Source organism: Nicotiana tomentosiformis, chromosome 12, assembly GCF_000390325.3.
Source record: "Nicotiana tomentosiformis chromosome 12, ASM39032v3, whole genome shotgun sequence".
Lineage (NCBI taxonomy): Eukaryota > Viridiplantae > Streptophyta > Magnoliopsida > Solanales > Solanaceae > Nicotiana > Nicotiana tomentosiformis.
In genome coordinates this window covers 104,093,218-104,117,417 of record NC_090823.1, presented here as the reverse complement: position 1 = coordinate 104,117,417, position 24,200 = coordinate 104,093,218, and the positions used below count along the sequence as shown (strand labels likewise).

Sequence of the window (24,200 nt, the reverse complement as noted above, 5' to 3'; positions counted from 1 at the left end):
CGAAATTGAATGGAACGGTTCATCAACAAGACACGCCGGAAACCTCGAATGAGCTCCACTGACTCGGCTTAATTTGGACAGTGGCTTCGCGTGTTGAAGATCAGAAGAAGGAACAGCATCGATTGGCTCCAATTTGAAGCAAAGAAGCAAAGAAACAGGGGGAGAATTTTGTTTTTCCTTTTTGAAATCTAATTTCCTGTTTTTGTTTTTCTCACTTCCCTTGTTTCGTTTTTGTTTCTTTGTTTTGTTTGTGTGTGCTGCTCTTTTTCTTTTTGATTTTGAGAACAAGAAGAAGATCTCCCCAGGCGGGTATCTGCCGTTTCTTAGCTTAAGAATTTTTGTTTTTTTTCCCCCCCTTATTTCTTTGTGTGTGTATTTATCTTTAGGTAGGGAGAAGGGGCTTAGGGTTAAAGGATTGGGCTTGGATTTAGAAAATTGGGTTGGGTCCAGGTCTTGTTGGGTTTAAATTTTGGGGTAAGAAGACTAAAATAATATAATGTATTAATAAAAAGCATTCTTAATAAATTACTAAAATAAAATTAAATATTAAAAGTGAAACTATTTTTTGTATTTTTAAATATTATAATAAAGTAAAAATAGAGAAAATAGGCTAAAGTCAATGGTAAAATTAAAATACTACAAACATAAATATACTAACTGACCTTAAACTAAAAATGAAAATATTTTTGAGTTTTTAAATTGTAATTTGAAGTAAAAATTGACTGAAACTCCATAAAAATTAAAGTTAAGTTAAATAAATATTTTAAACACTAAAATAGCTCGAAAACGCGACGGGTCAAAAATTACGTGCTTATACATCCCGATGGGTGTTGTAGGTTGTTTATTCTAACACAAGTACCAGTGGTTGATTCTACAGCTCAAGCTCAAACTCATAATCGATAGGTCAAACGGAGAAAACTTGACTTCGAGGCTCCCCTTTATTGACATGCACACTATCCAGATCCAATGCTTTTTTAAGGCTACCAGGTGAATTAAACTTGAACAAAATGATTCAGAGTCTCAATCTGATAGATAAGCAAATTTTAGTTTGCAAATAACAAAAAAATGTGAAATGAAATCAAACATGGAGTAATAAGTTTCTTAATTTTTCCATGTATAACAATATATTTTTAAATCGTATATATACAGTGCTTGAACTAACACAAATTAATATAAAATTCGGACATAGAATAAGCCTTAGACAATCACAATCTGAAACGCAAACCATTTGAAAACCGAATTGTTACAATAGGTCTATGCTAAAAGAGATGGATAGCCAAAGTCCTACTACTTGTTTCTTGATCCACCCCAAATTGACTGCCAAAAAACAGGCCAATTCTTCTTAGCTTCATTCCAACCCAAGAATGAGCCTTCCCTATATGGATCCCAACTAGAGGAAACTATCCCATAACTAACTCCCAATAAGGCAGTTCCAAAGAAGATAAATGACACAATAAAGGGTATCCAAGTTGGCACATCAATCTTTAATCCAACCTTAAGATAATAAAAGAAAGGAAAAAACAATAAACCAATAAACAAAGGTATACCAACTGAAAGTCCAATTCTGCTTATCATTCTATTAGTCACTATTTCTGGTATAACTCCTCCTTCTTGTTGCTCATCATCATCTTCCTCTTCTTCTTCATATTCTTTTTTTGGTTTCTTGGATTTTTTGGTTTTCTTAGGTCCAAATCCTTTTGGAGAATTGAGAGTGGCAAAGAGAGGTGTGAAGTTTGATAAATGAGATGGAGTACTTTTATGTAGTTGTTTGGATTTAGGTAATGGGAATTGAAGGAAGTGTTTTTTTGAGGTTAATGGAGGTGGGAATTGTAAGGGGGATAGTACTAGTCTTGGAAATGAACATGTTTCCATAACTTTTCTTCACTACCCTCTTTACAATCTCTTCAGTTTTGACATTGTTCTAATTGGTTGGTGGTGATGCCTTTGTTCTAGATTTTGAGAAAGCTTATCTATAGCTTCAGCCATTTTTGAAATTACTATATTGCCCCTGCTGATAAGTTGATTTCAAAATCTCAAAATTAAAGAGCTATACGCTTTAAAAGAAAATATTTACCGTAACAACTTTATATATATATATATATATATATATACGCTTTAATAGAAGATATTTACCACTTACATATATCAGATAAAGTTCAAATTCGTCCTAATACTATTAGAAATCGCTCAATTTCGCATTATTATATTTTTGTTGTTATCAAATTTTTTGTATTTGCTCTCGTCATTGACGAAGCTCCAGTGTAAAATATTTTACTTTATCTGTCTAAATTATTCTAGAAAAAAAATTCAAATTTACGTCCCAACTTTTGATTGTGGTTCAATATTACTCTTTGGTTGAGCTTCTTTATAGGGTCAAGGGAGATGAGACTTTTTCCTAATGGCAGGTTAATAATAAATAAAAATTTTAATGAATAATAAAGTTACTCAATTTTGAATTGTACGGAACAAATTTGACCATTTTTCACACACATATATATTATAAGTGCAAAAGAATTTTATATGTTGTTTTATTACCCGCTATAGCAAGAGGTTGCTGTACTCTTTTGGAAGTTCCAATAATTAGAATGACATATAATTTAGTTCAAGGAATAAAGTACCTATTCTACAAAAATTATGGGTCTTTATTGTACTTTTACCTGTATTAGGGACACTCAGAAATGTGGATAGGCACATAGAATCGATATTGGCCATAAGAGATTACTAGTGTTTATTTCTGAAGCCAACAAGGACCTGCATCATATTTCCTATTACCAATCAGAATGTAACAAAATTTGGATCAATTTCAAAAATGTCTCAATACCGCTCCCTCAGCACTACTGAAGTCTCCAGAGCATTGCAGTGAGAGTCCGCTTTTGCGCACCCTTTCATGGTAGAACCTTAATCTCTTTACTTTCTGTGCTCTTACTTATTAGTTTCTAAATTGTCCATTTCATTTCTTGTTGTTTAAAGAAGGCTTTTGGGGCTCTTCTGTTCTTGATTTTCCCTAATTTTCAAGAGCATTACTTGTGTTTTTTCACTTAATATTATAGGGTTTATCTGCTAGGGGTGTTAACAAAATCTAATGGTAGTTTCTGGGTTATGGAAGCTAGTGGCAGAGGCAGAAATTCCGATAAAGGATTCAAATAAATGCAAAAAATGTCATACCAAGAAGCTTCCCTTAAGGATTAAACATTTTATATATATACAAAGATATCTAGTGGAGGCAAAACACAGTAATGAACCCCATAGAATAGTGGGTACAGTTACCCGATATCTAAGCCGTAGTGGGTAGAGTTACTTGATACATGTGTTAGTATGAGGTAGCAAGTACCCGATGGAATAGTCGAGGTGTGCGAGAGCTGGCCTGGACACTACCGTCATACAAAAATGATTTGTTTTTACTCTACTTGTTTAGTAGAATGTTGGGATTCAATTAAACCTTCTTCCTTACTCTTTAGCTCCGCCACTTATGGAGGGGCTCGAACAAAACTGGGAATGAAGGGGTTAAATTTCTGGTTAACTTTCAAGTTACTAAATGGATCCTTTTTTACCACAACTTGATGGCTAACTGGGATAAATGGAAGAATTAGTACAAAAATGAGAAAGCATAGAGCCTCCAAAGAAGTAAATAAAATTCCATAGTGTGTTCCACACTGTTAGAAAGCTTTGATAGGATTGATAGGATAACTTCACAAATGCCGTTCTTTTAAAAGAAAACGGGGAGCTCGGTGCACTAAGCTCCCGCTATGCGCCGGGTCCAGTGAAGGGCTGGACCATATTGGGTCCGATGTATGCAGCCTTACCTTATGTTTCTACAAGAGGTTGTTTCCGCAGCTTGAACCTGTGACCTACCTGATCACAAAATGGCAACTTTTACCGTTGCACCAAAGCTCCTCTTCAAAGGGTGTTTTTTCTCAACAAAAAAAAAAAAAACAATTCCCACATGGCGTAAAATTGACCCAATTCCCTAAAGAAAAAAGCCTCTCCCGACTTGGGATTTTTCATTTTGGTAATTTTAAGTTATCTCTCAAAGTATTCATAGACTAATGGTTTTGTAATTGTAGGTAGAAATGATTATAAAGGGCATGCTGAGAAGATATGAAAGATGGAATCCAGTGCATCCTACATACGGAGCCTTCTGGGGCATGGGAATAGGTATTGGCTGTGGTGTGGGATGGGGTCCCGGATTTGGTCCTGAGGCAATTGGTTATGTTGGAGCTGGCTGTGGTGTTGGATTCAGCGTTGGCTTCTCTCTGCTCGGCATTGGCATTGGCCTTCCTGCCAATTACATCTATACAGTTCCTTACAATGGTAAAAAGGACCAACTGTCATGCTCAGAAACAATAAGAATTGGACATTTTAAGTTTTCTGTTTCTTTTTACTTGTATTTGATTGATATCTGTTGTTTGAGACTTAGAACTGGTGTGATGAGTTCGTCAATTAATGCACTTATATATTATTTCATAGCCTTCACAGCTACCAGAAGTGGTGCTATAGATATGGCTCGATCCACTGGTATACTAAGAGAGAGTCGGTGTTACCTCGATTCAAGCATTTCTGGCTTGCAAGAAAGGGCTCTGCGGACTTTTTCAAGCTTAAGGGTCAAAGAATCATTAGGGAAGGTGGTAGATTTGCCTGAAATGCGGACCAAAATGTCCTTTCCCAATCAATGCATGGATCGTCTAAAACAAGGCATCAAAGGCTTACTTCATCCTTGCAAAGGTATGATATGCCTCGCAAATGAAAGCAGTACCATCATATTGCAATTTAACCATGATTAGACTTTTCATGCCACTTTGTTCTAATTCCTAAAATTGTGTAATACTGATCTTAGATAAATGTTCTACTTCTTTAAAATTGAAACCTGGAGTAGATTTGTTATATGTGGTTAGCTTTAGAGGTAGAGCTGACCGAGGTAGTCAAGCTGATTTGTAAAGTTCTCACTTGGTAATTAATCAAATGGATTAGTTACCAAAAAAAAGATGAAGGCCCTTTTTTGGGTTTTGCTTTTAGTCCGTGTCAAGTCTATTATTTTAAACTAATGGAGTTAAGTTTGCCAATAGAGCACCAATTATCAGGTTCCAAGCTGCTCTTTGGTATCAAGATAGATTTTAAATATTAATATGTGATTGCGTGACGGAAAAAGGGATATTAGTTCATATTTTCATATTTGTGTGCAATTTGCAGCTAAAATCATATTTTCATTTTACAATCATTTTTCACATTGACGCTCTCTCCTTCTATTTCATATTACTATGATCGAAGAAGTGACTGATTACATTCATTTTTGGTAGAGCATAAAACCACTTGTACATGACATTTTGGAGATGAAAGTGGGAAGAAACAAATCGTAGGAAAAATGATAGTGGGAAGGAAGGGGAGGGGAGGGGATGGAGGATTTGGTGGGATGAGGAACATGCCATAACTCCTACTTAGCAGGTACAAATCTTATTATAGCCTATTCATTTGCCAACCATCGGAGTTAGATTGACAGCAGCTGAGCAGCTGACCATTTTTGTAAAGGAAACTGTAAAGATGTAGAAATAAGGACATCTAGTGGCCCTATCCATCAATAATCCTGCTTGAGACAAGGTAATTGAACAGATCAACAGTGTTTTTTTCTTTTATTTTGTGCTTGATGTCAAGTACATGCATGCATCTGACCATGATAAAAACTATTGTTACCAAGGCTTAAAGGAAAAACGTGCAGATCTCACATTCGCTGAAGTTCATATGTATCCAAAAATCTAAACTTTAGGTATTGACAATACAGCAAGGTTCAGACATGCTGCTGCTACCCTTAGTAATAAATGATCTCAATACTCTTCGAAAGATGATAGAAAAAAATTTGAGCATCTAAAGGCTTTTGAACTTAAATCAGGTTCTTAGCAAGCCTGTTCAGAATACGAACTTATTTGGCCTTATATATACTGAAATGTAACAATCCAGTGGCACTGGATTGTTACATTTCAGCATACTGGACCAGTGCCTTTCAGATTACTGGATACTGAATCACTAGTTATGCTTTATTGCCTGAATATTTCGAGCATGAAATCAATTAAGGACAATTTGCTGTTTTGCCTAGCCTGACTACTAGCTTTATAACTTCGAGAATTAGTTAGGGACCATGTAAGCATTGTACTCTGATGCTAAGAAAAGCCTGGAATCTTGGGAACATATCTTTTATGTTAGATGTCCTTATCGTTTAGTTTAAATTACCCACTGTCCTTTCATATATCAGGGCCTTCAGATCTACCTACCTCCTCTTAGCTTTTCTATGATTTCTTTAGTCTTCGTTTGATAAAATCTCCTTGATTGGTGATCGTTGAATGCATTACTCTGTCCTACTGGTACACCTCTTTTTTCCTTCTGGAACACTGAAACTGCAGTATAGTCTTATTCAGAATCTTTCTGTGTTAAATTGTTAAAAGTTCTGCCCAAAAGGGCTCGGGTCTAGTGGTAAGAAGCAGCATGTGATATGTGGGTTAAGCATACATCATGCGTTTGAACCTTGCCGCAGATAGAAGCCTGGAATTTAAGTTTAGAAGGGTAGAGGGGCGGACCCATTATTCACCGAGTTTCAAACAGTGCTCATAAATTTCTCGGTTATCAAACAAATGTTGTTGAAAGTTGTTGAACATGGAACCCATGGCTACATTTGGGTTTGTTTGTTTCCCTAAAACTAAGAAAATGTAGAAAATTTGGTTCTTGTTTCTATAATTTCTATGCGATGTTCTCATTGCTGATGCTCTCAAATTAATAAATAACGTGCATTCGTTTGTATAGGCTATCATTTAGAAGCCTTAACTTGTTGATTTAGCAAATAAGTGTTTTGGAATTAACTGTCAAATTGTACTTTAAAAAGTCAATAAATATAGAGAAGTGTGTTCTTCAATGAATGTGCCGAATCTGGTCATCTTTCAGAGAAGGCATGTTGTAAATTTTTCTTGATCTCCTTCAGCTGGTCTATGTATCCCTATGTTATCTGGATCCTTAATCTACCTTGGCCTACCGGCTATCAGTGCCAAGAAGATGTGATAAGGGTGTAGGTACTTTGTGTGGATCCTTCAAAACATAAACTTGACATACTCGTATTAGATACGAGTATCCTGTTTTACACACTCTACCTGACACGTACCTATAAATGAATCCCTGTAACATATAGATGTATCCTCTTTCATAGTCCAGAGAACTTGAAAACTTCTCATCTGTCGCGTATTGACTTCTTGCAGGTTTAAAGGATTAACAGCATGGAGCGGAGCGCAATGTTTTTCTAGCACAGAGGGATCAATGTACAACTAATAGCATTGGCCTTTGTTTTTGCCTTCCCACACACAGAGTGTTGGCTTACTTGTTTAACCAATAGGGAAATCCACAACCCCCCCCCCCCCCCCCCCCAAACCCCTTTTCTATTTGCTAACTGCTAATTCTTTTCTCCTTTTTCTTTTGGGGGGAGGGAAGCTGATCCAGTGGTAGTAGGGAGAGTAGGTAGAAGAGAAAAAGAATATTTGCTGGGAATGGAATTTTGCAGCATCTACTGATGCAGTTGCAATTATTCGGCTGCTACTTATATTCCAATCTTGTCAACATTTTTATTGCAGCATCTACTGATGCAGTTGCAATTATTAGGCTTCTACTATATTTCTAATCTTGTCAAAATATTTTGATTTCTTTTATTTTGGAAAACATTGTTTGGATGAAAAAAGCATCTGAATTAGTACTTCTCTTTGTACCCTGTCTGAAGATGAAAACATATTACGAGGAGTTTCTTTTGGAGAATTAGTTTAAAGCATCTTCGTTTTATTTGTTGCAACTTCCTTTGTAATTTTTTTGTTTTTAAATTATATGTTACTCTTATCACATTTAAAATTAATTACTAGTACTATATATTTCATGTTAATATCAAACAAACCTCCCCAGCCTGAACTAGTATGGATTGACCTTCCAAAGAATATTGTCGCCGTTGAGATCGATATTTTAATGGGTATTTTTTTCATCATATTCTATTGGTTTAGTATTGCTCTATCAGATCATTTGATCTTCTCAGAGTCACTAGACGTTCTTCCTCAAGATCACTCTGAAGTACGTAAATTGTTCCTTTTTTACTTAGTAATATTACTCCCTCTACTCCATATTACACATTTTTCTTTTTAATCTGTAAAAAAGAAGTCACATTTTTTAAAACTATTTCATATCAGCATCTTATTTTTGTACGGGTTCACTTGATATAAAAGTTTGTACTAAAAAAGTGAAAGTATGTGGTACTCTTACCAACTTTCATCTAAAAAAGGTAGTTTTGATACTATGCATTACATTGAGATTGTGTTAAAAATCTCCTTTTTTTTTAAATATCATATTCATTCAAATACCTTAACATCAAATGAGATTGAGAAAATATATTCGACGCTAATTTTAAATGTCATAGATTTCAATTAGGTTAGGGGGGGGGGGGGGGGGCGTTAGTACATGATTTCTCCCACCTATCCCTTGTCACAAAAAAAAAAAAGGAAAAAAAAGAAAGGAAAGGGACAAAGCATGAACAAATTTAGCTTGTGAAAGCTCCAGACTTCAATGGGGTGTCAACAGCTAGTTGATTGTCTCGTACAGTTAACAGTTGGCGCCGTACACATCCATGGCCTTTCATTAAGTTGAAAATAAACATATGCAACAACTTCACATCTGAAGTCCGAGTTTAATTATGATGTTAGTTGAAATGACCCAGGTCTCGTGTCTGTTCTTAGTAGCCGCTATTTGGCAAACTTTTAAAATTATTTTTCAAAAAATTGCTTTTAGTCATAGGGGCGTAGGCAGCACGTAGTTAACAGGTTCAATTCAATTCATAACTTTCGATGTATATGTGCTAGTAAAATATAACAAATTTCAAGTGGAATAATCAATCGAGGTACACGTCAAGAAATGACGGAATTAAAAATTGCAATAAGGGGAATAAATAAAAGTTTGTGATCTATATATAGAAAAGTTTGTTTTACCTTATGTATTCAATTAAATCCCCACGCGGCTCCACCACTGATTTCAAGCTGGCTTGAGAACTGCCGTCATGAAAAAAAGTTAAGATTAACAAGTTAGAGATATTATTGAAATTGTTGCGTAAAACATAAAGAGAAGTATCTCTTTTTCTTCTTTTGTAACGGCAGGGTTTGAATGAGCAAAACACTCCCATTAATACATGCCTTGAGTGATTTTGCACAGTAAGAATAAATTTTCTTTTATCTCTCCCTTTTTCTTTTCTCTTCCATCTTTCTTCCTTCCTTGCTGTGAGCATCTAATTTTTGACCATATTTGAATTTTTCCCAACTCCCTCACGTCACTTAACACACACCTTACCACCAATATAATTATTCTCTCACAACTCACACTCCCACTCTTCCTCTTTAACAACTCACACTCCACTCTTCCTCTTTAACAACTCACACAAGTACTTCCCCCACATGATCCCTCCACAAACATATATGGCACTCACAAAAGAAATGAGCTTTATCTTCACCCTAAAGACCAACAAAACCCTATATATAATTGCTGCAAAAATCAGCAACGGGGGAGGAGAGACCAGCAAAAAATGAGCTGCAAATCCAGCCCCAAAACTCCCTCAAAACAGCTAAAAAAACGAGCTGAAAACAACCCAAAAAACGAGGTGAAGACCAGTCCACCCACAGCTGCCGATAACCCCCCAAAATAGCCCCTTTTCTCTAGTTAAACACCCCCAAAAATGAGCTGGAAATCTACTACCAAACCCACCTGAAAACAGCCTTGCAACAGTCATGAAAACTAACTGAAACTTCACTCGAATCCACACCTAAAACCAGCCATGAAATCATCAAACTTCAGCCACTAAACAGCTCCAAAAACAGCTTTAAATCACCTAAAACTGTTCCCGTTTTCATCGGTCAGACAAGGCTTCTATGTCGAGGTTCCAGTTCGCAATTTCGGCGTTTTCGTCCGACGATTGTTGATTTGTTATTTCGATTGAGTTGCAAATTTTCAGCTTTATTCATCAATATAAAGGTCCATTCGAATCCATTTTTCTCAGTATTTGTTTTATATTTTTAGTATACACTTGCTTTGATATATTAGTATTTCTATCTGCTCGTGATGAATTTCATTTGCTTTATGAAAAATACTTGATCTCTTTCATATTGTTTGTGTACTAATTGCGTATTATTTGGGTTATATATTGGTTTTAAAGATTAATTCGTTTGAGTACATATAAGTTTTGTTTTGGACGATTTCTGTTAAATATGCTATGGACTTGGATTTAGTTTTCTTACATATATGGTTATGTTACATTTCTTTTGTTTTGGCATGGTGAAGTGGTGATTTAAGTGAGTTGTTAAATTGGATAGATAGAAAATTAAAGTTGTTTCTTTCTTGGCAAGGAATGAGAATAGGCCATGAGTGATGTTAAGTCAGAAGAATGTATAACTCTTAAGCATCACAATAATCCCAGACTTAGAAAAATAATTTTTGAGTATGTTAGAATGCTTTAAGCGCGCCCTAAATTAATCAAATCATCGTAGTTATGTATATGTTCGCGTGACATAATTTTGATTTTCAAAATTGAAACCGAAGTATGTGTTCGCGCAACTTTGGCCAAAAAAATCATAATATAATAAAATGCTATTAATTGTGTACACATACGTGTGACATCATTTTGGCACAATAAAAAATGGATACACACCCGTGATTCGTTTCAAAGATAATTCTATATTTTAATAATTAAAAGCGGATAGATAAAACATGAAAATCAATAAATTAAAGTTTATCCAAAATTAATTCAAGCCAAGTTGTAGTCAATGAAGCGACCGTGCTAGAACCACGAGACTCATGGAATGCCTTACATCTTCTCCTTGGTCAACAGAATTTCTTACCTGGACTTTATTTTCGCAGACCAATAATAATGGAGTCAAATTTTCCTTTGACTAGGGATTCAAATAAAAGGTATCTTGGAACACCCAAAAATCAATTCCAAGTGGCGATTCTGTAAATAAAATAATCCCTACTCAAATTTGTTGCTTTAATTGGAAAAACTCTTTAACCCACCATCCATAATACATATTATCTTTGTGGGATAAAAAGGAGGTGTGACAGCTCTGGCGACTCTGCTGGGGAACTTCAAGAATTCGAGCTTATACATTGACTTTATTTGACTTTATTAATTTTTATATATATTGTGATTTATTTGGCCTAATGTGTTACTTGTCCAGCTTTTACAGTTTTGATATTGTTGAACTGTACATATAAATTGTATCCTCTCTCGCATCCCTCTGAGTCTTCTAATAATTAGTTATGTTGTGTTTGCATACCAGCATCACAAAATTTCTGTCTTGAGATAAAGCCAGTTATCCTACCAGCTTCTGGTGAAGGATTTAGTCACACGTGTTTAGGAGGGAGAGCCGTTAGCTAGCCAGTGTTGTTCTACTACTGGTGACGCTTGACGCTCCTCGGCTCGGGTTGTCCATCCGGGTAAGCCAGGTCTAGATACCATCTCCTTTAGGATTTACAAACTTAGAAGAACAAGCCACAAGCAATGAATATCCCTAGTAGGCTACGCTTTATTTGCATCATGTGCATTTGAATTAGCAGCGCTTGAGGCCATTATGTCATATTATCTGCTACTTGTTGCATTATTTGGGAGGCTTGTATGTCGACCGACTTTAGCATAAATCAGTTGAACGAAGAGAGAAAAAATGATGTGGTCTAGTGCATATAGTTTTTAAAGATTAATTTTCATTAAAAAAAAGAAGAACATAGTCGATTTTGACCGAACTACGCGGGTCTGATTCTCACCGGATATGAGATACGTAGGCAAACCTCATCGGTTCCGGCCCCAATTTTCAAAAAAAAGAAAAATTCAAAAATAGTTTCCCTTTCCTTGATTCCCTCTCTAGAATTCTTTCCTTAGAAAATCCAAAAAGAAATTAAATCCAAAAATATTTTCCTTCTTTTCCGAAGCCTTTCATTCGAAAAAAAAAGAACAAAAACAATCTTCAAATCAAAATCCAAAATATTTTCTTCCTTCTTTAGAATTCCTTATTTTTTTTAAAAAAACAATTCAAAATTTCATAAAAAGAAAAAAAAAACTCAAAAAATATATTTAAAAGTCTTTATATATGAAAAAAGAAAAGAAAATGAAAAATGGGTCTGTCTATTCCCAAATTCCCTGAACTACGTAATGATCTGATTCATGCGGCGACATGATACGTAGGCAACCCACAAAAGGTTCGATCAAATTTGTTTTTCAATGATTCTAAGATGAGGGATCAAAATGAGGCGTAAGTAAAAAAAAAAAAAAAAAAAGAAGAAGAAGAAGAAGAAGAAGAAGAAAATAAGAGCGTCAATAAGAAGCTACCTCATAAGTCGGAATGAAACATGATGCCTCCAAAAGCATGTTAGGAATAGTGACAAGGATAGGAGCATGGCACATTATGTGTGATTCATATCTATAAAATGCTTAACCCTAACACGTTTGCTGTCTCTTACGTAGTAAGCTTAATGTGGTTGGTTTTGTGGTGAAACTTGCAACACACCATTACTTCACTAGATCTAAGGGAGCAGTAGTAATGGCCAACGATGATGAGATCCAGCTGATCAGTGACGACCCCCAGGGTCAATCAGTTGAACAAGAGTCGGAGGAAATAAGAAAATTGAGACAGCAATTGTCTGATGTATATCAAGCTTGGGTGTCTGGTCAGCCTCCACCCCGGGGTCCCTCAGAGGGAACTTCCACCGTACCCCTGGCTACTCAACCACCGCTCCATACAACGAGCGACCACATCCTACCACCAGGGTATGTGCCAAACTACAGCCTCCACGTTGCTCCTGGTACCTCTAATGTGCGACCTCCAGTCGCACCGGTCAGGAACACTCCTCTAGTCGTGTCTGGCGCACCGGCATACACAATCCCGCCTCCACCTCCTGTGACGAGGCCAATCAACGAGCCACCATCTCATGCTTATGATGGCCAATACTACTCTCCAAATATGGCTTTCGAGGTCTCGGCTCCATATAATCAGACTCCTCAGTACGAGTCACCAATGGAAAATGAAAAGCTTGCCAAGACGGTTGAGCCGGATGAGATGGCCAGGAAAATGAAAAGTCTTAAATAGAACATAAAGAACATACAGGGACTAGAGGGTCACAAAAGTGTTTCGTTCAGTGATCTATGCATGTTCCCTCACATCCATTTGCCACCAGGGTTTAAGACCCCAAAATTCGAGAAGTATGATGGACACGGCGACCTTATCGCCCATTTGAAAAGGTACTGCAACCAGCTGAGGGGTGCAGGTGGAAAAGAAGAATTACTGATGGCTTATTTTGGGGAAAGTCTTGTGGGGGTAGCCTCCGAATGGTTCATTGACCAAGATATCTCTCACTAGCATGTCTGGGACGACATGGCCCAAGCCTTCGTCAAACAATTTCAATACAACATAGATATTGCGCCGGATCGCAATTCCCTGTCCAATATGAAGAAAAAGCCGACTGAAAGCTTTAGGGAGTATGCAATCAAGTGGAGGGAGCAAGCAGCTAGAGTTAAGCCACCCATGGATAACCACGAGTTGATCACTATTTTTCTGGAGGCCAAAGAGCCTGATTACTTTCAGAGCATGATGTCCGCAATGGGTAGAACTTTTGCGGAAGCGATCAAAATAGGAGAAATGGTCGAAAATGGCCTCAAGACTGGCAGAATTGTAAGTCAAGGTGCTCTCAAAGCAACCACCCAAGCTATCCAAAATGGGTCGGGAAGTTTGGCAAATAGAAAGAAGAGAGATGAAGGGTCCATGATGACTTCGGGATCCAGGGAAGTTCAAAGAGGGGCATCGCACCCTTATGTGCAAGTTCAGCAGGGGCAATCCAGCTACCCTCAACATTACTATCCCCCGCCAATTCCTCAGTACTCCGTGGGACCGCCACAATATATACAGTGTTTAATGCTCAATCATATGCTCGTCCTCTCAATCAACAGGTACGGGCACCAGCTCCAAGATTCCCCCGACCTCAGCAGCAAAATTTTCGGGCACCCTACAATGCTTATCCTAGGCAGGATTATGGTCGAGAGCAGAGGCCGGTGGAAAAATTTACTCCATTGGCTGAATCATACTCTAGTATGTTCCAGAAGTTGAAGCAGATGGGCGTGATTGGACCCATCGCTCGCCACCATATGCATCCCGATTCACACGGATTTCAAGCAAATGCTAGATGTGAATATCATTCAGGTGCTCCGAGGCGTAGCACTGATGACTGTTGGACCCTGAAAAGAGCCATAGAAAGACTCATTGTTGAAAAATTGATTGTAGTCACGAATGGCGAGGACCCTCCTAATGTAACGAATAACCCATTGCCAGTACACAATGATGTTCATTTTGTGGGAATGATTGGCCGAGATCATGAATACAAGCCGGTTGGTCGAGCAAAAACCACAGTGGTAACGATTCAAGAGGGAACCAAACTGGACGTAAGTCCAAGCCTAGATGCACCGTTGATTGTGAAAGGCCTCCAGAGCTCAGAGAGGGCAACTTTATTTGTTCCAAAATTCTCGAGGTTGGAAGTTCGCTCCAATGTTCCAAACCCAAAGTTATACGTCCTTAGAGGTCACCTCATCACAAAGCAGAATCAGGGCGATACGACGGGTATAATAGAACCGATCATAATCAAGCCTGCCACACAGCCCCGTGTAACAAATACGAAAACCATCCCTTGGAACTACAACAAAAGTAGTAACCTACAAAGGCAAGGAAATCATAGAAGAAGTGGGGGAAACTGGAGGTTTGACTCGATCAAGGAGGTGTTACTCTCTAGAAGAGTTGAGAAAGGCTAAGCAAATCAGAGAAGGCCAAATACCAATAAAGAAACCGATCACTGAAGAAGAGGCGGGGGAGTTTTTGAAAAAGATGAAAGTTCAGGATTACTCAATCATTGACCAGCTGAGAAAGACTCCTGCCCAAATCTCTCTGTTATCTCTGCTCATACACTCAGGAGAGCATGCCCGTGTACTAATCAAAATCCTGAACGAGGCACATGTCTCAGAGAATACCACCGTGAATCAGTTAGAGAAGATGGCCAATAGATTTTTTGAGGTGAACAAAATTTCCTTCACTGATGATGAACTTCCTAAGGAGGGATCCGGTCACAATAGGGCTTTGCACTTGATTGTCAAATGTGAGGGGCATTATGTGAAGTGAGTCATGGTTGATGGAGGCTCGAGTGTAGATGTATGCCCCCTCTCTACCTTGCAAAGTATGAAGATCAATACAGAAAGGATCCGACCCAGCAATGTTCGCATCCGGGCTTTTGATGGCTCAGCGAGAGAAACCATTGGGGAGATCAACCTCACCATGACGATTGGGCCTGTTGATTTTGAAATTGTCTTCCAAGTAATAGACATGGAAACTTCTTATAACTTTCTTCTTGGAAGGCCACGGATCCATACGGCCCGAGCTGTGCCATCCACCTTGCATCAGATGCTCAAATTCGAGCACGACAGGCAAGAAATTATTGTTCACAGAGAAGACGATTCATCCATTTATAAAGACCCGTTAATCCCATGTATTGAGGCCAAGGAAGGATGTGAGTCTATTTTCTATTAGGCTTTCGAAGTGGTTGCTGTGGACCATGTTGAGGAAGGAAAGCCCATTCTGCATCCTCGTCTCTCCGCCACATCTATAATGGTGGCTGCACTTATGATGAGACAAGGTTATAAGCCAGGAAAAGGCTTGGGGGCATCATTGCAAGGAATTTCAGAACCTATTTCTCCGTTCAGTAACAGGGGTAATTTTGGTTTAGGCTTCAGGCCAACACAAGCGGATGAATACAAATCCAAGCACCACAAAAAGTACGGGTGGGTCTTGCAGCAACCTATCCCTTACATTTTCTGCACTTTTGTCAAGCCACGATTCAAACATGGTCAAAATATCTCGGCGCATGCAAAAATTGATGAAATTTGCCATGGCCTCAGGCAGATGTTTTCTGAAGTGAACATGATCCAGGCCGTTGAAGGCACTAGTCGTGCCGATATGCAACTAATTGGCCCAGACACCATGCTCAATAACTGGGAAGAAACTCATCTCCCCACAAGGAAGGAGTCTTGGTGGTTGACTTTTGCAGCTTCTTTCTTTTGTACTTTGGGTTACTTTCAGGGTTGTAATCCAAACATCTTAGTATGATTGTTTTATTTTGACGTTAACCCTTCTATCCTTTCAAATTCAATGAAATGCAGTTCAGTTTCGTATTAAATTTTGTATCTTTTCCTTTTCCTAATTCCTGCCATTTTATTTCCATTTCAGTTTTGTTAATGTCGCCTTTAATAACATGACATGCATGCGGAATTCATGCCCAGATCTCAAAAAGCTGTCTAATTTCGAAATAATGCATCAAGAGGTCGAATATGATGAAGATAAGGTTTTTGATAAAATAAAAAGAGAGTTGGAACAATTTGAAAACAAGCCTAGGCCCAACCTCAATAAAACTGAGCCAATTAATATCAGAGGTCATAAAGAAGTCAGAGAAACAAAGATAAGCATTCACACTAAATAGAAAACCAGAGCATGCCAAGGGAGATCAAAAAAGAACTATAAGGCGACTCGCTAGCGGCTTCTTCCTGAATGGGGAAATTTTGTACAAAAGGACCCCAAATTTGAACTTGTTGAGATGCGTAGATGCTACAGAAGCTGAGCGGATCATGAGTGAAGTGCATTCGGGGGTATGCGGACCTCACATGAATGGATATGTTTTGGCGAAGAAGATTCTGCGGGCAGGGTATTATTGGCTTACAATGGAGCGAGATTGCTTCAGTTTTGTTCACAAGTGTCACCAATGCCAGATTAATGGTGACCTGATTCACTCTCCACCTTCGGAGTTGCATCCCATGTCCTCTCCTTGGCTTTTCGTTGCTTGGGGAATGGATGTTATTGGGCCAATTGAGCCAAAGGCTTCAAATGGACATAGATTCATTTTGGTTGTAATTGATTACTTCACCAAGTGGGTGGAGGCCGTCACTTTCAAAGCAGTCACCAAGAAAGCAGTGGTAGACTTTGTTCATTCCAACATCATCTGCCGCTTTGGTATCCCAAATACCATTATCACTGACAATGCAGCCAATCTCAATAGTCATTTGATGAAGGAGGTATGCGAGCAATTTAAAATTATGCATCGCCATTCTACCCCTTACCGGCCAAAAGCCAATGGAGCCGTTGAAGCAACGAACAAGAACATCAAGAAGATTCTTAGGAAAACAATCCAAGGTTCGAGACAATGGCATGAAAATTTGCCTTTTGCTCTTTTGGGATACCGCATGACTGCTCGCACATCTGTTGGTGCAACTCCTTATCTATTGGTATATGGGACGGAAGCTGTAATACCGGCTGAAGTCAAAATTCCCTCTCTTCGGATCATTATGGAGTCGGAGATTGAAGATACAGAATGGGTAAAGACCCGATTAGAATAACTAATGCTGATTAATGAAAAATAGCTAGCAGTAGTGTGCTTTGGCCAGTTATATTAGCAAAAAATGGCACGCGCTTACAACAAGAAAGTGCGTCCAAGGCATTTCGAGGTAGAACAACTCGTTCTGAAACACGTTCTTCCACACCAAGTAGAAGCTAAAGGAAAGTTCTCCCCAAACTGGAAAGGACCGTACATCATCAAGAAAGGGTTACCAAAAGGGGCCTTGCACTTAGTAGATGAAGAAGGACGGGTACCAGACATGACTATTAATGCAGATGCAGTCAAAAGATATTATGTCTGATATATACCCACTGTGGAACTTTGACGCATGATTTTCTTAGATCGAGATGACGAAGGCTACCATTGCTCGCTATTCCAAGCAAGTGTCACCCTTTTGTTACCCCTTTTAAGCTGTATTTTTCTTCCTTGTTTTCCATTTTCTCGAACCTGTGTACTCAAAGAAAAAAAAAGGTCAAACAATAAATTTTTTGAGTCATTGAACTACATCCGACCTGATTCTGAAAGGATATGTAGGCAGCCTTACCCTGGGTTCGGTCCCATCGCAACAAAAATCCATATTCCCAATACTCCAAAACTGGGGCAGAAGTTTATTTTTATCTTATGGTTTTCCCGTAGAAACAGTTCCAAAAGTTATAATTCAGTTCAAGGTTCTTTTCGCCTTTTCCTGTTAAGAATTTCTAATCGATATTTGAGAATACTTGAAGTCCCCATGCCAGGGGCATTGGCCAACCTTCTGCAAAAAAAAAAAAAAGAAAAAAAAAAAAGAAAAAAAGAAATGAGAGAGTCTTATCGGTGAAAACCCGTATGAGCACTGTAAGGCGACACTGAGCAGAGAAATGCAAGAGACTTATTGGTGAAAACCAGATGGGCACCATAAGGCAACAGTGATTAGAGAAATGAGAGAGGTCAGTTAGCGAAAACCCTCAAAGGGCGCTACTAGCCGAATGAGGGTCTTCGATGCTCCGGCATGAGCACAACCAAGATAGTTTCATGATGAACATTTGCGATGTATTTTGAGAATTAGACAGCTCAGACAGATCAGGCGTCCAGTCCAACATGCATGTCATGATCATTGAAGTCGACACATATCTCCAGATAAGTCTCCTTATTTCTCTCCCCGAAAGGGACACCTTTTATTTAGACACAATTCCTTTTTCACTTCCAATTGCTCTTTTATTCTTTTCCATAATTTTTCTTAGATTCTCTTTCGGTCTAATCTTGCATCAAAAGCAAAGAAAAAATGGCTGCAAAATTGTCTACAGTTTTCCCGTAATACCGAGCACAATTTAGAGCATATACGGCATTGACGAAGGCAGGAATCCATCTGTGATCTCTTTTGATAAGGCGGACAAAGTGTCTCAAAGAAACTGAAAAGGTCGCCTGAGTAAGACTTGCTTCATGGGAAAAGTTGATAAGCACTACAAACACAAACTGGTTCTGAGTGCAAGACAACTAAGTTTGATTTTAAAGAAAAATTGCTTTGCCTTAGATACAAGGGTTAACGGTACCGTGGACATCCGGGTATGAAATAGCCAGGGGAGACGTCAGAAAGACAAAGTTTCCAGAAAATGATACAAAGTATCCGAGCATCTCGGTACCACTCTGATAGAATCAGTTCTTCGACAACGGGGTGTCCATGAACTTAAACTCCTCAGTGCATCAAGGCCACAAACCGACCAACACTTTAAAAAACTGACAAATTTTCTTTGTTTGAAGCAGGAACAAAGCAGTACAGAATGGCGGTTCTCAAAGGACGAATGTCACCAAATGTAAGCTCCTTAAAATCTTCAGCATGCATCACTACTGTCCATACCTCTCATTTTCATAGCTTAACCCAGGCAAAACTTTTTCGCCTAGGGGGATCCAGCTCACAGTTCCGGGTAGAAGTACTCTTCGCCCAGGTTATTTTTCGTAGCTTAACCTAGGTAGAACTATTTCGCCTAGGGGATTCAGCTCATTGTTCCGGGTAGAAGTACTCTTCGCTCAGGATGTTTTACGTAGCTTATCCCAGGTAGAACATTTTCGCTAGTGGGACCCAGCTCACAGTTTCGGGTAGAAGTATTCTTCGCCCAAGTTGTTTTTCGTAGCTTAACCTAGGTAGAACTATTTCGCCTAGGGGGATCCAGCTCATAGTTTCGGGTAGAAGTACTCTTCGTCCAGGCTTGTTTTACGTAGCTTAACCCAGGTAGAACCTTTTCCCCTAGGGGGATCTAGCTCATAGTTCCGGGTAGAAGTACTCTTCGCCCAGGTTGTTTTTCGTAGCTTAACCCAGGTAGAATCTTTTCGCGTAGGGGGGATCCAGCTCATAGTTCCGGGTAGAAGTACTCTTCGCTCAGGATGTTTTACATAGCTTAACTCAGGTAGAACCTTTTCACCTAGAGGGATCCAGCTCATGTTCCGGGTAGAAGTACTCTTCGCCCAGGTTGTTTTTCGTAGCTTAACCTAGGTAGAATATTTTTGCCTAGGGGGATCCAGCTCATAGTTCCGGGTAGAAGTACTCTTCACTCAGGATGTTTTACATAGCTTAACTCAGGTAGAACCTTTTCACCTAGGGGGATCTAGCTCATGTTCCGGGTAGAAGTACTCTTCGCCCAGGTTGTTTTTCGTAGCTTAACCCAGGTAGAATCTTTTCGCCTAGGGGGATCCAGCTCATAATTCTGAGTAGAAGTACTCTTCGTTCAGGATGTTTTACATAGCTTAACTCAGGTAGAACCTTTTCACCTAGGGGGATCCAGCTCATGTTCCGGGTAGAAGTACTCTTCGCTCAGGATGTTTTATGTAGCTTAACCCAGGTAGAACCTTTTCACCTAGGGGGATCCAGGTCATAGTTTCCGAGTAGAAGTACTTTTCGCTCATGTTGTTTTACGTAGCTTAACCCAGGTAGAACCTTTTCGCCTAGGAGATCCAGCTTATAGTTTCTAGGTAGAAGTATTCTTCGCTCAGGTTGTTTTTCGTAGCTTAACCCAGGTAGAACCATTTTTGCCTAGGGGGATCCATCTCATAGTTCCGGGTAGAAGTACTCTTCACTCGGGATGTTTTACGTAGCTTAACCCAGGTAGATCCTTTTCGCCTTGGGGGATCCAGCTCATAGTTCCGGGTAGAAGTACTCTTCGCTCAGGTTATTTTATGTAGCTTAACCCAGGTAGAACCTTTTTCGCCTAGGGGGATCCAGATCATAGTTCCAGGTAGAAGTACTCTTCGCTCATGTTGTTTTACGTAGTTTAACCCGGGTAGAAACTTTTCGCCTAGGGGGGTACAACTCATATTTCGAGTAGAAGTACTCTTCGCCCAGGTTTGCTTTTCGTAGTTTAACCCATGTAGACCCTTTTTCGCCCCGGGGATTCAGCATTTTTTCAGTAATACAGGGCGCTAACCCCTAGTTACATTTCCTTTTGAGTAATACAGGGCGCCAACCCCTGGTTACATTTCCTTTTCAGTAACACAGGGCGCAAACCCCTGATTACGTTTCCTTTTCAGTAATACAGGGCGCCAACCCCTGGTTACATTTTCCTTTTCAGTAATACAGGGCGCCAGCCCCTGGTTACATTTCTTTTCCAGTAATACAGGGCACCAACCCCTGGTTACATTTCTTTCTCAGTAATACAGGGCTCCAACCCCTAGTTACATTTCCTTTTCAGTAATGTTTACATTTTTTTCTCAGTAATACAGGGTACACCAATCCCCTGATTATATTTCCTTACCAGCATAGGGTACGCCAATCCCTGATCTCCTTACCAGTATAGGGTACACCAATCCCTAGCTGTGTTCTCCAACATAGGGCACACCACTCCCTAGTTGATTTGATTTTAAATGCAGGATACACCACTCCCTGGTATCATTGCCAATATAGGGTATCACATTCTCTGACCATATTTTCCTAATATAAGGTACACAAATCCTTAGTTGAGACATTCTTTTGGGACAAATAAAAAAAAAATCATCGTGACCTTTTCAGGGTGCACCATTACTTTATTTGCTTTCAATAAAGAAGTAGTTTAGAATTTTGTTACAATAACTCACGAAATTTTCCTAGTGAAAACTAGGGCAGAAAAATTTCGTTCGTTTATTTGTTGTGATATCTGAGCAGGCTTTACCTCGAGGCACAAGGTTCGAGATGAACAAAAGAAGAAGTCTGAATCCAAAATAAAGAAAAGAAAAGAAAAAAAAGTGAATCCAAATGCAGAAGTAGATGGAAATAATATGGACTGCTCAAAACACGACTGAAGTTACAAGCTTCACATTTTCCGTTTTGCTCAGAAGAAGCCGTAGAAGAATGAACTAGCACCTGCAGCTAAATAGCATCAAGGTTTAGATCAGAGTCTGCGTGAAGAACCAGTCAAGACTCAAGATCAAGTGTTAGAAGACTTATACATAGGAATCTTGTAACTGATAGTTGATAGGGTTGTTTAGTTTCTTTTGATTTTGATGTAATAACAGGACTACACAGACCGGAGCCTCGACGGAACCTCACTCGATTTTCCAACTCAACATTCCATCCTTTTCCTTGAACTACACGCGGCCTGATTCCCTTATAACCCGGGATATGTAGGTTGTCCAAAATCAGGACTTGGTTGCACTCTCTTCTCTTACCTCTTCCCTTTTGAATAATGGTATGATCAAAATTAGTCATATCGCTCATCTTTTCTTTGCCTGAAAACTCTTCATGTTTTCAAGCAAAGAGGGGTATGCTGTGAGCACCTAATTTTTGACCATGCTTGAATTTTTCCCAACTCCATCACGTCACTTAACACACACTTTACCACCAATATAATTATTCTCTCACAACTCACACTCTTACTCTTCCTCTTTAACAACTCACACTCCACTCTTCCTCTTTAACAACTCACACAAGCACTTCCCCCACATGATCCCTCCACAAACACACATGGCACTCACAAAAGAAATGAGCTTTATCTCCACTCTAAATACCAACAAAACCCTATATATAATTGCTGCAAAAGTCAGCAGCGGGGGAGGAGAGACCAGCAAAAATCGAGCTGCAAATCCAGCCCCAAAACTCCCTCAAAACAGCTAAAAACGAGCTGAAAATAACCCCAAAAATGAGGTGAAGACCAGTCCACCCACAGCTGCCGATAACCCCCCAAAACAGCCCCTTTTCTCCAGTTAAACACCCCCAAAAATGAGCTGGAAATCTACTACCAAACCCACCTGAAAACAGCCTTGAAACAGTCATGATAACTAACTGAAACTTCACTCGAACCCACACCTAAAACCAGCCGTGAAATCACCAAACTTCAGCCACTAAACAGCTCCAAAAACAGCTTTAAATCACCTAAAACTGTTCCCATTTTTATCGGTCAGACAGGGCTTCTATGTCGAGGTTCCGGTTCGCAATTTCGACGTTTTCGTCCGACGATTGTTGATTTGTTATTTCGATTGAGTTGCAAATTTTTAGCTTTATTCATCAATATAAAGGTCCATTCGAATCCATTTTTCTCAGTATTTGTTTTATATTTTTAGTATACACTTGCTTTGATATATTAGTATTTCTATCTGCTCGTGATGAATTTCATTTGCTTTATGGAAAATACTTGATCTCTTTCGTATTGTTTGTGTACTGATTGCGTATTATTTGGGTTATATATTGATTTTAAAGATTAATTCGTTTGAGTACATGTAAGTTTTGGACGATTTCTGTTAAATATGCTATGGACTTGGATTTAGTTTTCTTACATATATGGTTATGTTACGTTTCTTTTGTTTTGGCATGTTGAAGTGGTGATTTAAGTGAGTTGTTAAATTGGATAGATAGAAAATTAAAGTTGTTTCTTTCTTGGCAAGGAATGAGAATAGGCCATGAGTGATGTTAAGTCAGAAGAATGTATAACTCTTAAGCATCACAATACTCCCAAACTTAGGAAAATAATTTTTGAGTATGTTAGAATGCTTTCAGCGCGCCCTAAATTAATCAAATCATCGTAGTTATGTATATGTTCGCGTGACATAATTTTGATTTCCAAAATTGAAACCGAAGTACGTGTTCGCGCAACTTTGACAAAAAAAAAATCATAATATAATAAAATGCTATTAATTGTGTACACATACGTGTGACATCATTTTGGCACAATAAAAACGGATTCACACCCGTGATTCGTTTCAAAGATAATTTCATATTTTAATAATTAAAAGCGGATAGATAAAACATGAAAACCAATAAATCAAAGTTTATCCAAAATTAACTCAAGCCAAGTTGTAGTCAATGAAGCGACCGTGCTAGAACCACGGGACTCAGGGAATGCCTTACACCTTCTCCTTGGTCAACAGAATTCCTTACCTGAACTTTGTTTTCGCAGACTAATAAAAATGGAGTCAAACTTTTCTTTGACTAGGGATTTAAATAAAAGATGACTTGGAACACCCAAAAATCAATTTCAAGTGGCGACTCTGTAAATAAAATAATCCCTACTCAAATTTGTTACTTTAATTGGAAAAACTCTTTAACCCACCATCCATAATACATATTATCTTTGTGGGGTAAAAAGGAGGTGTGACACTTGCTTTCCTCTTCTTCTTCTTCTTGCCCTTCCTGAGCCGAGGGTATATTGAAAACAGCTTCTCTACCTACATTAGGTAAGGGTAAGGTCTGCGTACAGACTACCTTCCCCAGTTTGATCCCACCTGTTGGGATTAAATTGGGTATGTTATTGTCGTTGTTGTTATAATATTACTCCCTCTACTCCATATTACACATTTTTCTTTTT

General features: G+C 38.7%; 2 protein-coding genes across 3 annotated transcripts; one reads left to right on the top strand and one right to left on the bottom strand.

Annotated features, from left to right (window-relative positions):
• Nucleotides 1–1,152: 1,152 nt before the first annotated feature.
• LOC104103828 (protein PAM68, chloroplastic) lies at nucleotides 1,153–1,957 on the bottom strand. Its single transcript, XM_009611762.4, has one exon. It carries the CDS (start codon nucleotides 1,870–1,872, stop codon nucleotides 1,288–1,290), a length of 585 nt encoding a protein of 194 aa, XP_009610057.1. The 5' UTR covers nucleotides 1,873–1,957; the 3' UTR covers nucleotides 1,153–1,287.
• Nucleotides 1,958–2,673: 716 nt separating this feature from the next.
• LOC104103829 (cadmium-induced protein AS8) lies at nucleotides 2,674–7,720 on the top strand. 2 transcript variants are annotated; one of them, XM_018773302.3, is made up of 5 exons: nucleotides 2,674–2,890; nucleotides 3,051–3,233; nucleotides 4,065–4,311; nucleotides 4,468–4,722; nucleotides 7,233–7,720. In XM_018773302.3, the coding sequence occupies exons 3-5, from the start codon at nucleotides 4,071–4,073 to the stop codon at nucleotides 7,244–7,246; spliced, it is 510 nt and encodes a 169-aa protein (XP_018628818.1). In that variant the 5' UTR covers nucleotides 2,674–2,890; nucleotides 3,051–3,233; nucleotides 4,065–4,070; the 3' UTR covers nucleotides 7,247–7,720. The 2 variants fall into 2 exon arrangements, with proteins under 2 accessions (XP_018628818.1, XP_009610058.1); XM_009611763.4 differs by lacking the exon at nucleotides 3,051–3,233 and having other exon boundaries at nucleotides 2,681–2,890.
• The last annotated feature ends 16,480 nt before the right edge of the window (nucleotides 7,721–24,200 follow it).

Coding starts and splice junctions, on each gene's coding strand:
- LOC104103828 (XM_009611762.4), bottom strand. CDS start 1,872: ATGGAAACATGTTCATTTCCAAGACTAGTACTATCCCCCTTACAATTC.
- LOC104103829 (XM_009611763.4), top strand. Junction 4,312..4,467: donor CTATACAGTTCCTTACAATG/GTAAAAAGGACC, acceptor ATTATTTCATAG/CCTTCACAGCTACCAGAAGT.